This window comes from Ochotona curzoniae, unplaced genomic scaffold, assembly GCF_017591425.1.
Source record: "Ochotona curzoniae isolate NIBS_2020 unplaced genomic scaffold, NIBS_Ocur_1.0 patch401, whole genome shotgun sequence".
NCBI classification, from domain to species: domain Eukaryota; kingdom Metazoa; phylum Chordata; class Mammalia; order Lagomorpha; family Ochotonidae; genus Ochotona; species Ochotona curzoniae.
The window spans coordinates 144,406-163,796 of NW_024466975.1; the positions used below are offsets into that span (position 1 = coordinate 144,406).

The following is a 19,391-nucleotide window of genomic DNA, read 5'->3' on the forward strand; positions in this document are numbered from 1 at the left end:
TTTGAAGAAAAGGCACCTTGAAGGAGATGCCTTTCACTTTTTCCTTCTCTTGATCACCAATCCTTATTTCATATTCGAAGAAAAGATACCATTTCCTTCATTTAAATTCAGGTTGCCATGGTTGTATCTGGGCTGGGCTACTTTAAAGAAGGTATCTAAATACTTGTGGAAAAAGTCAAGCAGGTAGACATTACCTTTTTTTCTACTACAATTGCTAATGGCATATGAAACATCTGCTTTATTCATAAAGACCAATTTGATAATCAGATGCAATTGAAAGAGTCATCTGTCAGCAGTCCATCATTACAAACAGAATCAAGTTTCCCCCCTACCTTTTCTGTGGTACCACATAGTGCCTATCATATACAGTAGGCTGTTGTTTCCATGAAATGATAATGTTGCATTCTCTGGCCTTGTGCCAAGTAACATGTTTGAGGATTTCCTGGTTTTCCTGTTAAAAGTTCAAAATGTAGACTTGGAATGTTCTGGGGGATTTTAAAACACATTTGTAGTGGAAAATCTGCAATCGAGTCATTCATTCTATTTCAGAGACATTTTTATTTTACTCTTAAAACACACTAGTTCAAACTGGAAGAGATTTTCATTTATACATAATTCTTTGAAATCTTCTCAAATAATTTTTGTTCCCTGGCTTACAAATATACAAAACAGATACATTTGAATGGTTATTGTTCATACTAGTTGGTTAAAATTTACAATGTAATGTAATAAAGTAACTGCCATGCAAATACATTTAGATGTTTATTTATAGGTCATTATCTGTTGAGTAATATACAGAGCTTGAAAGGAATTATTCAGAAATTTGAAGAGCAGTAGCTAAAATTTAAGATAAAAGGCTAATGAAGATTATAATAGAAATAAAAGGGGAAGAATGATAAAGCCTTTAAAACCTGTGAATTAAAATCTGAATAGGTGCAAATGGAGTCATAAGTACCCAATATGCCCTATAATAATATAGATTTATCTCAAGAAATTGAGACAAACTAAGAGAACTAAAGCTTAAAGTATCCACAGGAAAAAAAGTTGAAACAAAGATCTCCATATTTTATGCAATCACTATCTAAAGAAAAAGTCCCAGTGTTGCCAGGGATGTACTTAGTAAATAGTTTAAATTCTTTCCAGTTGAGAGAAAAAGGAACTAGAGTATATTGGCCTCTCTCCTCCCCCTCCAGTGAATTGATATTCCATGATATACACCTCCATTGTTGAAAGAGTACCTCTTTTCAATGAGACGAGATCAGCAAATGGCTATTTCACAAAGAATAAAAAATATACTCTTGTTATTTTAATGTGTGTTTATGTAAAAAAAAAAAGTGGCAGATCCATGTTAATAAACCTAGCTTAGTGAAAAAAATAAAATAGTTGCTAAGCCATGGTGAGTAATTAGCCTTTTAGCATATACCCTTTCTTCAAGAATGCTTCCTCCTGTGCTGGTTCTTTTAAATAGCTCCAGTCCTGGCTGCTTTTGTTGAGCTTGGAAATTGTTCACATATGAGAGAAATTAAGCTCTCATTTAACAGAGACACATGCCTGTCAAGACCAGGGGAACAAAGACTAGTCCCCGGGGCCTGTTCAGCTCCCAGAGGCTGCCACTCATTCTGTTAGCAATGCTTAGCCTTTGCAGAATGTGTATAAAACCCGATAAATCATTTCATCTGCTATGCTTAATACATGAGAGCTTAGACTATTTTTCAAAATGTTTTCTCTTTCTTATCCAACTCCACAGCTATGTAGTTAAAAAAAAAAAGACTTCCTGTTGTTCACGCTTTTTCAGTAATAAAAAAGTCCCCCAACATCATCAATGTAAATCAAGAAGCATTATCTCAAAATTTTTTTTCCCAGACATTCTCCTTACATTACTCATTTTGTGATTTAACACCTACTAGCTGCTTTAAACCAAGGAATTAGCCTTGGCAAAACTAAATTGGTTAAGGACCGGAATGGTACACACTTACTGTCCTACTCAGATTCAACACTTTGCCCACCCTTTGGAGCACAGAGGCAACATGACTTACCATGGTGGAGAACAGAGCTACTGTGTAACAGTCAGCCCTACTACCTAGGAAAGTGAATGCCCTTCTCTTAAATCCAGCCCAAGTCCCCTTCACACTGTCTCATTTCTGAAAAACAAGAGATGCTCACTGGGGAAAATATGCTATCATTTTACATAGAAACCTCTGCACTTTTTTCCACATACTCCATCCACAGTACTCTTGGGGAAAAACACAGAGCTATGGTGAAAGATTAACACTCACAGCTTTAAATTCTTCCAATCTATACCTACAGTTGTTCAAAGTAGAGGAGAGAAGGACTGTGGGGAAATGAGTTCTTGTTCTTAATTAGTAAAATATATATTTCACATAAAATTAAAGCTCTTGTTCCAACTGTGTTGCATGTATTTATCCCAGTCCAGCAGCCTCAATCCAGAGATGCTGCGAGTCCCACACTCATAAAGAAGCTGGTAACATAAAGAACCTCACCCTTCTCTACTGCGGGAGAAAAAGCAAATCTGGATTTGATAAGTAAAACCAGATTCATCCAATTGTTATGTGGTAAAGGCCTACAGTTAATGGGAACCATAAACAGTCCAAGAAACCAGCATGGTAGTAGTTTCTTCAGAATTGGTTTCACTCATATCTAGTTAGATATTAATCAGATGTACAACCGGCACAAATGCTTTGTGCAAACACAGATAACTGTATATGTGCCTCAGTAAAAAAGAAAAAAAAAACCTGAAACTGCATCAGATTGTTTTACATTCTTTTACATTCACATTTATATATCAAGCCCAAGTGATTTATAATTTTTTTCCAATAATAAATTATTTTCATTTTTAAACAACAAATCGCATCCTGCAGGTCCTAGCAGAGGCTGATGTCAGAATGTGATAGAACAACAAAATTAATTAAATAATGCTTGAAAAAATAAAAGTTTATTTATAAAAAATGACATTAAGGTGAACTGCCTAATAAGAACATGGATTTGCTTAAATAAAACATTATATGGGTCTGTTTTAGATTCATCCCTAAAGCCCTGAAAGATATTAGAATTTTAGTGAGTAATTACCCTATTTACTTCAAACAAAATGGGAGGAAATCGGAAAACCATATTAAGCTCCACTACACATCAAAAATGAAATTCTCTCATTTTTTATCTTGCAACCCAATAAATAAATTGTAGTTGGAAAATTTATTGGAACTCGAAGATGAAACTTGACGAGTTAGATGTGAGGAAATGGCCAAAAGCATATCCACATCAGTGCTATCCTTCAAGCAGGAAGCCTGCCTCCAGAAGAAAAATCGAATTCTCCCCGTCACAGTTTTAGACAGTCTGAACCACACTCAGCACCACCCCCACAGTTAGACAAGGCTCTAGCCACTTAACACATCTGTATCCAAATGAAAATGCAACACTTGGAGTGAAAACAAGAGACAGGGAAAGGTGTTATATGCTATATATGCCACTGACATAATACTTCAATAGGATATGTTGTAATTTCCTGCAATTAATACTTTAGCAAAGCAATGAGAATTTTTTTCCAAAAATTACAATATTTTACTTACAACACTGAAATTATGTTTGTGTCACCCTTTCCACTTTATAGCCATAATGCCAAGATTTGTCATTGACTACATAATGGTTCTCTCTGCAGCCTTGAAAGCAAGCATTTGTAGGCCCTCTTCCTAAATATATTTTCTAAAGTCTCCTGTAGCCATCGTTTTAGGTGGCAAGCATTAAAAGCTATCACAATACTCCACAAAGAAAATACTAATTCAAGCTTGTAATTACAAACCCTTCAATGGATTAAAATGTAAACATTCTTCCTAAGTGGACAAGGCTTATATTATGACCAAACTTAAAGCCTGTCCTCAAGCTTTGTAGGGAAGATGACCAAGACTTTGCCATTGTCTATTTCTGTCCTCTGGAATGACAGGTTAGTGTCGCAAGGAACTTGAGCCACAGTCTTGAGTTAAGATTGAATAATACTTGTTCCATGTAAATGAAAAATAAAAATCAAGAAAGAAGAGTCCTTTGCCAGCTGACATGCAGTTACTAGAACAAAGACCAGGCACAGAAATTGTAAGTCTAAGCTTCTTTCTAATACATCTTCTTGTCATTGCTCAGATGCCATCTTATCTACAAGCCGGGGCTGCATATCCTCCATGGAAGAAAGAACAAGTTCTGCTGAGAGTAAGTCAGTAATCATCTCCAGGTCTACCTTTCCTTTGCCTGGGATCAAAATTCATCTCTCTGAGCTAAAGGGAATACATAATTCTGCAGAATTAATCAGTGTACAAGGTAACGTTGGTTTAGCAAATGAGTAGGGGCCAGAAACAGGTGTAAATATCAGTGAAATAGAATGAAAATACTGAGATCTATCCCTGCATATCCATTTCAGCTCTCTGGAGATCTGTTTTATTATTATTATTATTAACTGAATTTTCTCTTTGAGCAATCACATTAATGCTAGTTAAGACTCAAGCCATAGACATTACATTTTACTCCAGGGTTGTACGCATTAGAAGTATATTTTTAGTCCTTTAAAAAAAATAATTGGAGCCTGTCCTGTGGCTCAACAGGCTAATCCCCCACCCTCGCACTCTAGCATCCAATATGGGTGCCAGTTCACAGCCAGACTGCTGCATTCCCATCTAGTATCATGCTTATAGCCTGGGAAAGCATTGTAGAATGGCCCAAGTCCTTAGGACCCTGTATCCATGAGGGAGACCCAGAAGAGCCTCCTGATCCCAGTTTCATATCAGCTCAGCTCTGGCTGTTGTAGCCATCTGGGAAGTGAACCAGTAGATGGAAGAACTTTTCTATCTCTCCTTGTCTTTTAAATCTCCATTTCAAATAAATGCGAAAGAGTAATAAGAACAATATTAATTTTAAAAGCAATGCCCTCTCTTCCATCCTTTTCTCAATGACTGTAGTCATATAGTTGAAAAAAATAACATATTTTATATATTTCTCTATTTAATGTTGCATTATCAACATTATCCCAATTAACAAACAATTATTTATAAACAGTTGTAGAAGTCTATGACAGATCATCAAAGGAATGTACCACAGTGGACTTAAAAATTTTTATATTTTTAAAATTCTGATCTTTTCAGTGTACTCTCATTAAAGTGTTCTAAGTTTTTCATATTAATTTATAATTTATAAACCAAAAATGTATACTTGAGTTCCCAAATACTCAATATCCAACCTCTCCTACTAACATTTCATAAATGTTTGTCATAATTAATAAATCACACCCAGTTTTCCTAATTTTTTACCCAGACTCCTCCTATTCATATGTCCATCTCATCCTCTAGTAAGTAATATTCTCTCTATGGGCTGAGTTTTTTTAAGCCCCCACTAATTAGGGCGAGCATGTGATTTTTTTCTATGTCCAGCATATTTCCTTCAATATAATACTACTATACTTAGAAGCAGTATAGAGTTGCTTTAAGAAACCTATGGAATACTGCATTAAAAGATAATGGCCTTCTTCTACAAACTCTTCACAGAAATCTCTTCTATGTTAGAAAAAAATTAATAAACCTGAAATGTAACAACAATTACTAACCTAACTATAATTCTAACATTCAAAGACATCCACTTCTAGCATTTTGTTTTTAACCATCTGATAAACATAACACTGACAAATTAGGGTCTGTACAGTCAGAACCCATCCTTACTGAGAAGGAAAGATACTGCAGTAATATGAAGATTAAAGTCCTAAACATAAGTTCATATGGCTTCTGAACTCTCTGTCCCACAAGCAATCCTTGGGAGTGTACAACTGTCAAGGATATATGCTTATCCCAAGACGGAGTCCAGGAGAGGGCCCTCTGAGACCAGTGAAATGAACCGTAAATTAAGCCAGAAAATTTTGACAGAACAACAGCTGCTGTATTATATGCCGATTTCAAGAGCCCAACTTTGTTTTCTTTGCCATCGTTTCCACTCTTGTTCATATATTCCAACAATGATCTGGAATTCCTTCAATGGCCAAATACATGTTGGTTCCATCACTGTAGCTCTGACCTGGTCTACCCAAATTCCTAAGACTAACATATATCTAGAATCTAACTACTACTCACTTGTGTCTAGATTTTCTATAGACAAAGAATAACCAGGCCACAGAATGTTGATTCCATTCTATCTTGCTGTGATACGCAAAATCTAGAAACTTGAGTCTTTAGAATGTGCCATAAAAACTCAGAGAGGAAGGAGAAAACAAAAGCTTGACACTAATACTTCTTTTCTCAAAGCACAATTATTCTTCACTGAATAGGTAAAACCTTTTTTTTTTATTCCCATGCACTTTCACTTTCATCTTCTGCAACCAAACTCATTTTATCACTAAGTCCAAGATGATTCTTTCAAATTACAGCTTCCAATTATTCAGCTGGTAATTTTGGAGCTACCATGACACTTCATGATTTTCTGTGAAGTACAAGCCAGGAGGTAGCAGTTGAGAGCCATAGAATTTTTTAAAAAAGCCATTTAGAACAAATATTGGCCTCAAGAACTACAGGTGCCTACTCTCTTGTTGATTGCTGACTCAGGCTCGATTTGCTTACATAAAGAATTTTCTAAAAGCTTATGGAAAATGCATACGGTAGGAAAGTAATGCAAGTATTTCCATGTTTGCACCAAACTTGTCTTTGATTCATTTTGTGCGAACTTATTTTACTAACCTTAAACTGCCCTATATTTAACTGACTTTTCTACACACTGCCAGTAACTTCGGCTGTATTCAGCTTGAGAAACATCAAACTCAGAGTTATGCACAGGTATTGATTAGCCCTATGCAAGGAATACTTTTTTCATTTGGGTAACAATGTCTTGACCTTCCTGCAACTTGTAAAAAGAAATCAAAAAAGGAAACTTGGAAAAAAATAGGCATTCAATTGAAACAAAAACACTTTGATTTTTTCCCCTTTTTATATATAAAACAGGAGTATGTATATATTCTAATGTACAATTAAAGAATGTAGAAAGAACAGGCAATAGATGATTCTTACTGCAGTACAAAATAGGTAGGCATGGTCTGTTGGAATTTTCTTAGAATTATCTGTCCATGTTGCAATTGGCCTGGTTGAGAATCCTTTATGTGTGAATTTCGGCTGCTGCACAAAACCTTTCCATGGAACTTTAAGAAAAAAATCACCCCACTGAAATGGACGTATAACAACAGCCACAATCATGATTTGACTGAGAATGAACCTTATGCTTTATTCTCAAGTGTGATTTTTTTAACTTTCATTGTCTAACATTACGACCTTAGCATTTTCTAAATGGATAGAATGATGAGTAAAATGAATTCAGTGTCTCACAGGAAACAGGACACTTTCGCATCATTTATTTCCTGTTAATTTTGAACAAGTAAAAATATCTAACTCTAACATTAATAATTTTGGGTTGAAGTTACTACAAGTGAATTCAAACCGGTTATGTCAGTACCTCCCAGCCACATTTAAAAGATATTTCCCTGTGCTATATCAAGTGTCACACAGTATATCAATTTTTATTTCCCATCTCTCAAGTCTGGTATGCATACTGTTTAACTTCTTAAATTCTAAGTACAGACATAATTCACAAAAGCGAGGCAAATGCCTGACTTACAGGAGATGGCATACGTAAGATTTATATGAACAACTTCATTTTAAACAAGGGGGATTTTGCATTCTGTGCTGCTATATCACACAGCTTCATTTGTGTTTAAAATCTATGAAATAAATTGGAAAGGCTCATTTACTATACTTCCAACTTCACAAAGACTATCACTTTAATAGTAAGACCATTTCAGTGTGAAAGGTAAGAATCTGACAGTGTTTTTTGCAAAACAAAATGCCATGGTCTGTCCTGTACAGTCCCCAGGCAGTTGTGTCTAATTCTCAGCTGACCATTTCGAAGGGCCTGATAAACATTATTCTCCACTCACTGGCAAGTGAAATAGCTCTCATTTGGCAGCCAGAGAAAACGGATGCTTTTTCTTTTCTTTATAATGGTGATAATAACTGATTATAGTGCACACAGCATTGATAATCTTATATTCACATCACTAATTTGTGAGTTCTAAACACATATATGCACATAGATGCACACACATTTGCAATCACTTACAAATTAGATGTATGTATGCTTACCTGTTATAAACTCTGGAATTATTCCTATACCTACTCATGTAGGAAAAGGCATCACCAACAAGAGCCACAGAAATATAGTTATTATGTACTGGACACTTATGGAACATTTTGCAACTACTTCTAATCCCAAACTACTGTAAGGCACAATTATCTATCTATGGGAATTAAAAAAATGTGGGATCAAAGACATTTAGTAACTTGTCTCACAGGTAATAAACAGCAAAATAGACCACAAATGTACTAAATGGTAGAAGTAAAATTGTAAATTTGATTTATTTGCTTCTTACACTTGAGCTGGTATGAAATTTTAAGTTATATGTATCCTGAAGCAACATATTCTACTGTCTTTTCTATTTACATATGTGTTTATGCATATATTTACATACATATTTTATGTAGATATATCTATCCCTCACATATGTCAAGTTGCAGTCAAATCATTCAGGTTTTTTAAAATTCTTTAACAAAAATAATAGGTCAGGGATAGGGCTTTGGCCAAGTAGTTAAGATGCTGGCTAGGATAGCCACCTACATTTCCAAATGGAATCCTCAGCTCGAGTTCCTGAATGCACCCTCCTGTTAAGATGCACCTTGGAAAGCGGTAGATGATATCTAAAGTATCTGGATACCTGACTGCAACCCATATGTGATGTTGCTGCAGACTCTCGGCTTTGATTTGGCCCAACTGTATATTGTAGGGATTTGGGGAGTGAACCAGCAAATGGAAGAAATTTCTCTCCCCATCTCCCAATTTCTTCTTGTTGTGCCTCTAAGGTCATTGAAAGTCAGTAAAGAAACATTAAAAAAAATAATAAGACCATGCACCAGATTGACATATCCAGGTTTGATTCCTGTTTCTGGCTTCTGACTCTGCAGACTCTGGAAAATAGGAGTGAAGGCTCAAATAAATGGGTTCTTGAAACCATGTGGGAAACCTAGATTGATTTCCTGGCTCCCAGTCTGAGATCTTCTCAGTCCTGCCTGTTCTGGGCAAGTGGGGAGAAAACTAATATATGGATATATGAGAGATTTCTTCCTTTTCTCTGTCTCTCTCTCTCAGTGTCTCTCTCTCTCTCTCTCCCTTCCTCCCTCCCTTCCTCTCATTACATGTTTTTTACAAGAATTTATTTTCTAATTTTGCTTTTTTATGCACTTTCTCCTAAGTCATATAATATCAATACATTCTTGTATTGCCAGTACACACACATATAAAATTATTAGAAAAACAAACTAAATGTATTGTTTAAGCCATGGTTCATCAAAACAATTCTAGCTAGTAAATAAAACAACAGTTACCAAATGCAAATGTATATTTTAACTTCTCAAGAATTACTATTTAAGTTATGTTCCAACCCTCAGCCTAGACAGATAGTTGGAGATATATAAAATATATATTTTATTCACTAAAATCATCTATCAAGCTCTTAATAGATCGCATATATACAGAACTGTACTTCATGTCATATAAAATCAGAATCTTGAGAATGGGTCCCAGATATTAGAACTTCTAAGACTTTCAGGTATCCAGAAAGTACATTAAGGTTGAGGACCACTGGGGCATTATATTATTATTCACTGCCTACTTTCATCAGATGGAGAAGATAGCTTTTAAAAAGTTATTAAGGTTACATTTGACCTCTGAAACAGAAAAACATCCCATCAAAGTCCCCACAAAGTAACAAAATTAACTATTAAGAAGCTTATAGGTAAATACTAGGAGAATAAGTTAGCCATTACTGTATCTCATATAACACAGCATAAAGATTCCAATTATGCATTTTACATTGTTCTTTATGGGTAAACACTGACAGCTATAGCAGTCTTGTATATAAACTGATTCTAGTGGAAAGTATTCATTTTTTACCATTTAACAATATAAAGAATGTAATGAATATATTAATATCCACATTGTAAGCTAAAACAATTAAGTACAAAGTGATTTATTCAACTCACAGGAGGGGAAAAAAGTAAGACCGAAGGGACAACAATGGGAACAATAGTACAAAAGGAATAAAAAGCTTGAGTTCCACCAATGACTCGACCAATATTCAAGCTTTGAATCTTGGATAACTGTTCTATGCCTTAGTTACCAATGTAAAGTAAGGGATTTGGCTGTATTAAGAGTTCCCAAGATTTTACTTATCTTGGACCAGTGATTCATTTTGTTTTCAAAAGAAAACTAAATGGAAACATACACAATTAAGAACATTTTGTCTTACCAAACAAAACTACTGGAAAATTGAGAAACAAAGCACATGCAATGGGTTATCATCATTATTTCATAAAAAGAAAACACTTTGTAATTCAAAAAAAAATGGTGGAGACAATACCCTCATAGTTTTGTAACAGACTCATTAAACTGCTCTTCAACAAGGACTCCACACCTTTCCTCCCACCAGTGAGTAAGAATCACACAGTCTAGTAGATGATATTTCCAAGTTTAATATTCTGTGAAAATGGCAGCACGTTGAAGGGGGAGTATGTCACAACTTCTGATGTAGTACTCTTTTAAGGGTTTCCTAAAAATCACATTCTTAACAAACTATCTTCATAATTTTTGCCATACCCAAGAATCCAAACATTACTGGCTAAAGGTTTTATTTGACTTCTTTCCAATATTTTCTTAAATAAAACTGTTGCAAAGGTAAATTTTATTTCATTAATTCAAAGAGAAAACTAAAATAATTTCCATAAGAACACAACTAGATAGTCATGAAAAGTATTTATGTAAATGAGAGCTAAACACTACTGTCTCTTACGGTAGACAATATTCTTCCCCATTGCCTCAACAACATTAGTACATCCTCAGGAATATTAAGACTAATGCTAAACTGAACCCTCAATATATGAAGAAGGATTTTTTAAAAATAGAAAAGAGTCATTTTTGCCTTGGGAATTGATTTGTTGTTACATAATATCATATGCTGGCAGCAATTAAATAATCTGTTTTATTCAGTTCCAAAATGTCTCCCCTCTCCTGCTAAACTCTCCCTCTTTAATCTCTGAAAGAAGCAAAGAAATTAATTTACTTGAATTTCTCTTGTCACTGATTTGGGAGAAGACTGGGGCACAGAGCACTATAAGACTCAGCAGAAGAAGCTTAGGACAGGGCAGAAAAAACAGATGCTCCTTCAGATTTCAGTTGGCTGCGTGAGATCTTTGTCCTAAGGCCACACTGGTAAAAGAGATGGGTATCTGATTAATGATTCTATATAGTACCTTGTGAGATTTGGTCAGGACTCTTCCAGATTCATTCTACCTTTACAGACAATCTAATATAATTAGTGTGGAGATGAAATCCACAACAAAAACAGCATAATTTTAGCTGTTATGTCCCTTGCTATTCATGAATTGCAGCAGTTTTACCTATTCTTTATAGTCCAGAAACTTTATTATTAAAGTGGTTGAAACAGGCTTTAGAGCATCTATCATTACTTAAAAAGTTAATTAGATTACATAAAAGAAATAATCAGATTTGCATTTTTATCTTGGTTTTAAACTTCCACAGAAGATCACAACAGCCTGCCTGTGGGCAATTAAAAACAGCATACAGCACAGAAATAGAGAGGAGAGAGGGTCTGTTTTTCCTGGCTAATTCATGATTGAAGATAGAATTACAAAATATTTTAAGGGCTTGCTGAAGCTGGGGGCTAATCCCAGACTTCTAAGCTTTGTTTATAACCCTCATATCATTGTAAGAGAGTATCAGATTCATATTCGGTGCCAATAGACATATGAAATTACTTTCAATGGGTTTATTTGTTCCTTTTCAGAGGCTGTTGGAAAGAGATTCATTACCTGATCAATAACACACAAATAAAGGACTATTTGCTAGAGCCAAAACAGAAGCACTATAATTGCCTTTTGTTTATCAACGTGAAATACAATTAACAAGGAGATGCAACCCAAGACAGAGAGGCTTCAGAAGACTGAAAATCAGCTCCTTACTTCCCCCAGTCATCTTCCAAAGACAATAAACGGAAGGTCCGGCTCTTAAAATTAGAGGTCAATTAGATACTTAGTGATGAAACATATCTTCAAATATATGTATTATTATTATGCTAGCAAAAAAATTAATTAACCAGGTCAAGCAGGCCACAAAGGCTAATGTACAAAGTAATTATTTCTGATCTTTCGACAACGACTTAACATAAAAAGGTAGTCCTTTATTCTGCTCAGCAGATACCTGAAATACTGGTAGTTAATCACACTGGCAGAAACAAAAGGCACATTTTATCTCCTCAAAAGGTAAGGGTACATCTCAAATTATTCTGTTTAATCGTTTAACAGCAATCATTTCCTTATTTATAACATTAACATCTTTCTTCTTTCTATGCAAGAAGAAAAGAGAATACATATTTAATGTTTCATGACAGACACAAAATTTAGCAATAGCACTAATGAATGCTTATTTGAAATAGAAAACACTCTATAAGAAAAATTCTCATATATGCTTAAGAACAAAATGACACTTCACTGAAGCTAAAAAATTTGATTGTGGGAAAAGTAAAAAAAAAAGCATGTTCTACAATATTTTAAAAAATAAAATTTTCAGATAAGACAAAGAGAACCTGCAAGCAATAGCATTTAGTTCACATCACCTACAGATTGAGTTTGCCATGTAATACATGTTAAGTAATGGAAAGCAATGAAACATATTGGTTATAAAGAAAACAGAGACCTATTTCAAGTTTCACAATTATACTGATGTTTCACAATTATACAAAATGTGTATTGTGAATATACAAATCACTGGCCCTGGGTCAGAAGACCATATACCCATATAAAATCCCAACCAGTCAATCCATTCTTAAGAGAATGCTGGTCGGTTACTGTGAGGGAGAATACTGCTTGTTTGGCACATGGTACAAGTTCCTTGAATAATTCTAAAATTGGGGTCTAAAGTCACCCCAATGATTGCAGAATAATCCATCCCTGGAAAAACAAGATTTTACAATGCTATTTTAATAATAAGTCAAATTATTTTTCAATGCTAAACTGCCAGATACAAAATGTCATCACTTATATGTGCTCCTATGGATATGATATGGAAATCAAAGAAGCTGGTACATTGCACTCATAAACAGTATCTTCTCTAGATTGAAAGCCATAACATGATCAGATAAGCATATATATACATAGAGAGAAAGAGAGATACATGGATTAAGACATCAGATTTTATAGAGAGTTTTCTGCTTGACTTGCAATGATCTTATATTAAGAATTAATTGAAATTACAATAAATAGGTAATTTTTTTACAACTGTCCCAGGAATTAAAAGTGGATTTTGTTTACCAATTTACATAACTCATAAATAAAATGCTTCATACTATTGGCTAAAATCCTACAAAACAATTGGTGGCAGAGAAAGAATGAAATTACTGCATCAAAATCAACGTTGACAAGTGTAAGGATTCACACACTGACTCCTTAGCTTTGCTTTCCACAGACTTAATAAAAATTGTGCTACATTTGTCCTAGAATTATCAAAAATGTTTATTCCTGGGCCACATAATTATTTATCATACAATAATTTTTTTAAAAAATCACCATTTTCCCTAAAGCACAGAGGGATTTATAAATTCACCACAAATAGCCTACTAAAGGGTCTACTAATATTATTGTATAATTATTTAAAATTATTAGTTTGAGTTTTAAGTGGTAAAAATTGACTCACCAAAAAATATTGTGAGTCCACAAAATCAATAATAATTTATCAATACAGCTTCCATGCTCCTAGGGGTACGTATGTCTTCTCGTTAGAAGTTATACAGTACTGTGCTGTACTATATACTATATACACACTATAGTTTTGATGATTTGTGACTATCTTGGATTTTATTGTACATTGGTAAAGTTGACATCTCTCACTTGGTTATTGTTTATGGCTTATGCCTGTGCCTTTGCTGATCTATTGTCTTTTTACTTTTGGTCTTCAACCCTTTACTTAGTGAAGCATTGAAAATACACCATCTCAAAAAAAATGTTTCTTTTAGTGGAAAAGAAAGGGTGTCTTTCAAAACTTGTTATTATTTATTAAGGCAAAAAGTTTAAAAAGTATACTCGACAGAGAAAAATGAACTTATTTTTAGCTTCATATATACATTTTAAATGGTTGTAAATAGACATGGGGCCTTTTTTTAAAGATTTATTTATTTTTATTGGAAAGTCAGATATACAGAGGAGGAGACACCGACTCACGCTCCAAGCGGCTACAACAACAGGAACTGAGCCCATCTAAAGCCAGGAGCCTGAGTCTCCCACTTGGATGCAGGGTCTCAAGGCCTTGGACCATCCTCGGCTGCCTTCCCCAGGCCACAAGCAGGGAGCTGGATGGGAAGCGGGGTCGCCAGGATCAGAACTATCACCCACAAGGGATTGTGCCAAGTGTAAGGCAAGGCCTCTACCTGCTAGGCCATTGCGCCAGGGCCCCAACATGGAACCTTTTTAAAATATTATCTCAATCATTTCTTTTGCTATTTCTAATTTTAAAATCCCTATTTTTCAATTTTTTTCAAACCATTGAGATTTTCATTTGTTTCAATTGTAGTAGATCCAGACTGTTTGGTGTATGGTTATTAAGATAAGTTATATACCTTTCCCTTTTCATTAAAACTACAAATTGGGGGAATAATAGAACAAATTTGACTGTAAGGAACTGATTCTCCAAGGCAAACAGCTAATTGTTGTGGCTTAAATCGTATTGACCCTGTTAACAAATAGGTTGCAAAATTTAAGATTTAAAACAAGCAAAAATGTCAAATTTGCTAAAATTGTCTCAGTAGTGAAAATTTTCTTTTAGAAGTTTGTTTTCTTCTTAAAATTGTTTTATTCATTGTTCCATTCTGAGATATGAGAATGCTTTTTTTAGTAACAGAAAAAGTATGAATTTTATATTTTGCTTAAAATGCATACTAAAACACAAATATAACCCTTTCATAAATTGATCATGTTGAAATTTTCCTTAACTCACTCCATTTCCAAAAAAGTAACTATAAATGCCAGAATGACAGATAACTGTATTGTGAATGTCACAGTTGTCCAAAGACTGTGTTTCAGTATTTGAAAAATTCTTCAAATGCTCTCATATTGACAAGTTATGAGTGGAAATGACACTGGGAAGCAACAGCTTTGAACAGAATCAACTATAATACAAGTCTTATTTACTTCCTTGTTTAAAAGATACATATGAATTCTTGTTACCAAGGGTCCTATATTTCTAAAATGAATGTAACTTACATTGAGCTTCTCTACAACTACAATAAGTGCTGATTAGCTGAAAGTTTCTTAAGCATTTATACACGAGAAATATTCACAAGTTATAAAAGCAACTAAACTGCTATTAGAACACTTGGAAATTTATGTTTATCTTCTCAAATGGAACATTTTGATGACTATCTTAAGATCACATTCTATCATTTCCAGAAAAAGACATCAATTTAATCTAGTCAAGTTATAACTATAAAATCATATGTAATCAATAAATACTAATGATATCTCATAAAAATATTCAAAACTGCTATAGTCATTACTCATCTGAGGTCTCCAATACAGGAAAACATCAATTAAGAAACCTCATCAATACAGATAACACTGGACTAAGAAATAAAATATATTAGAAATAAAAAAGTGGTAAAAAAAAAAAGGTAGCAAAATTAGTACAAATAACTGATACAGGAATATCTTAAGAAACTTCTTACATTACTATATTACAAATAAGAGCAACAGGGAGAACTAAATGATCATGTTATTTAACACCTACTGAGTTCTTAGAGGAATCTAGAGAAAAATGTAGGAAGCCACAGGCTAAAAATCTTGACCTTAGCAGTAGGGGATGCACTAAAAATTTTAATAAGGGCAGAACAAGGGAACACCTGGACAGTTATTTAATTAAGGATCTCAGCATGAGTCATAAAAGAGATATCAGGATAAGAAATTATTCCAAGATTCAATTGTTATGACTGAGCGTCACAAAACCAGAGATTCTAAGTCACGTACATTTAGACTGTTTTATTTGGAAATATATGAATGTTGACACATACTATAGGATCAAACCATAAACAACAGAAACAAGTTGCAAAAAAAACAAAAAAAAACTTCTTACGAAGTTTGCTGGAAAAAATGCCAACTTAGGAGAAGATACTTCTTCAGATACCAAATCAGTATTTTAAACTCAGTTAAGTACTGCCTGGTCTGCTAAGCACAATTAACAAAATAAATCGGGGCTCTAAGTGCAAATCACTGCGTTCATTGGTAAGACAGGAAATTAAACTGTGATTTTATGCTAAATTAAAATAATACAAAGGTTGTGATATTAACTTCAAAAAAAGTAATGCTATTTAGAATATGCTGGCCCATATCTTGAATTAACCATAGCAGGTAAGTAAAGGAATGACAGAAAAGAACTCATCTTCTTCACCTCCCAGAATATTGTTAATTGTGGTTTATGCATTTTTTCAATGCCATAGAAAAAGGAGATTTCTAAATTGTGGTAAAATTATTTTCTTCGTTTATAGACTGTAAGATCCTTGAAGACAAGCTACCATTAAATTATATATTCCCTCAGAATCTATAAGGAATTTGGTTAATATTTATTTATTAAGGGACAAACTCATTACTCACAGCCTTTTTTATCCTGATTCTTCTCATGATTGGCCTAATCAGTGCTAACAAGTACACAAAAGTAAGTTTTCCTGTGTGACGCAATTACATGAAAAATACAAGGCAAAAAACAGTTTGTAGCAACAAAAGCAGCACCTGTATGTTACCTTGCAGCCACCAAGTTTCCACCAGATTGTATTAGGTAAATGTGAAAGGGAAAAGAAAAAAATAAGATTTGTTCTATTTACGCATCACATTGGAGAAGAATGCTCGTATCACTGCCTAGTCCATATCTCTTACATCCACTTACACAACTGTGTGTAACACTCCTGAATAACTGTCCTATTTGTGTTGCTGAAAAGACAGCATTTGCAGGATTTTAAATTCCATTTTCAAGGAGGAAAGTATCTAAGAATAATCAGATGAGAGTAATAAAATACACTGACCTGGATCTGTTGCTGCAGGAGATTGATTTTGTGCTGCTGTTGCAGAAGTTGCTGCTGTTGTCTTGCAATCTATCAGAAATAAAGTTTCATTAAGTTAAAATGAAATGTTTACACCTTAGCGATTACTTCAGGCCTCTCTCTTGGTGTTACAAGAATGCTTTACTGCTTCTCTATGCAAAAGAGCTCCTATAAAACAGGAAGGGCAGAATCAGAAAACTGGAAAGAAGCAAAAAAGAAATTTAAACAGGTGTGTTTGCTCTAACTACAAATGAAAACCAACCCCTCTATTACATCAGTGAGTTGTTCACCTCTCTTTACTGGTCAGCTGAAAATAATAGAAATGTAGAATTTAAATGCTTACAATGACTGGAAAACTCTGGATATATTTTTCTAAAGGCTAAATTTATGTATTAAAGTAAATCTAAAAAAAAAGGCAAGCAAAAGCCTATTACTGTGTGTATGATTCACCTTTGTGAAATCTTTTTTCTTGCAAAGATTTGCATTACTTACACATTTACAAATATTATCAAAGCAATGTCAGAAACACAATGAAAAGTCAAAAAGTTTCAGCCTTTCATGGTAATGTTGTATGTGAAATCCAACAGACTTTTAAAAGCCAACTAAACCATAATTTAAAATGTATCCTATTAAGGGAAATATGTTTACTTTACAGTGCAGAATCCACATACAAAGTTTATATCCTCTCACTTCATCCGGCAATCAAATCCAACATATTTCTATGATATCTGATCTATAAAAAGAAAGACTAACCAGCTAACGTAAGCCCTCCAGCGGACCTGATCTGCCCCCTAAGAGGACAAACAACTTCCTTGGGATCACAGTGTTCACAGCGAAGCATGAATCAGATATCAGGCTGCCTGGTTCTCAAACACTGACCTGTTATATACAGTTTCTTACTGAGGACACGCTGTCAGTGTAAGAAGCAAGAAAGAAAAGGGGCCAGAGAACACTTAGAGGATTTGGTTTGGTAGTGTCATATAGGGAAAAGTTACACTCTGTTCTTCCTACTTCCAAAGCCAACATTCCAGAGTGAGCTATGTTAAAAGTGACAATGAGTGTGGATCAGTCCCCAATTATATATTTCCTGTGCCTTGTTGATGTTCTAACCTTGTGCGAGGAGAAATGTTCAAATCACATTTCATTCAGCTTGGAACAATAATACTGCAGTCCACTCCCCAATATTTCTTTATACTCTTAATGATTACCGGATCATACTGTAAGCCAGGATATTGTTCCTAACAAGGACTGTAGTTTGGGACAAAGGACAACTACTTCCCCAATGCTTTACAGACAAAATAAGAACATAGTTTAAGCAGGTTAGAATAGTTCTGTCTGTTTGTTCCTACTCAAATCAGAAATGGACAACTCACTCTGCAGCTCCAGGTTCAGAAACTGGATTCTCTGAATATTTATTTCTTCTTAGCAAACCAGCGAAACACCACTAGGCATTTAATATTGATGGTCCCTCCTAAATGATAAAGTGCTGCATAGAAATGCATCCAAAACACCACACTGCAATTACTATCATCCACTCTAAACGTATGGGTTTGACACAGTGAAGTATGGTACATAAGCACCATGTGGCTCAAATTCTGAATTTTATTTGCCAATCGGTTGAGCTACATGCTCGCTTCATTGAGCATGACAACCTAGTTTTAAGTGTCATTTAATTTTCATTTTGAAATATAATTACAAAGTGTTCACTGTAAGATATCACTCGTCTGCAAATGTGTCAAGATTAATTTGTGCTAGCTTATTCACAAGTGTCAATAGTTAATTACTGTGTCATCTCTGGATGGCTAAATGACATTCTAACTTCTGATTTTTTACAGTGTTCCTTTATGTTATTTTCCATTAGGGGCTGAGTCCATATTCCTACATGTGGGCAAATATTCAAGCATATAAAATACCAGACGTCACAACTCATTAAAATCAACAGAGCATATATTGCTCTATATACCCCTATAAAATACATTTAACTGAAAAGATAATTCCAGTAATAATGTCAGATTCCTAAAAACTGCACATTAATTTGGGTCTGTCTAATCTAAAGCATCGGGAACTACTCTATAGGATTATTGTTGTTAGATTAATGTACTCTTATGAGACAAGAAAAACCTTGGGGAAAGTGATTCAATTTTTAAAGATCCATATTTAA

The 19,391-nt window shown here is 34.3% G+C and overlaps 1 protein-coding gene across 1 annotated transcript in view; it reads right to left on the reverse strand.

The window, feature by feature from the left end:
• LOC121167618 (transcription factor SOX-6-like) overlaps positions 1-19,391 on the reverse strand; it is a gene marked incomplete at its 3' end in the record, with an annotated part of 317,078 nt that overhangs the window by 141,500 nt on the left and 156,187 nt on the right. The window contains exon 6 of the mRNA XM_040997162.1: positions 17,213-17,281. Coding sequence (XP_040853096.1) covers positions 17,213-17,281 — 69 coding nt within the window. The remainder of the gene's footprint in view (positions 1-17,212; positions 17,282-19,391) is intronic.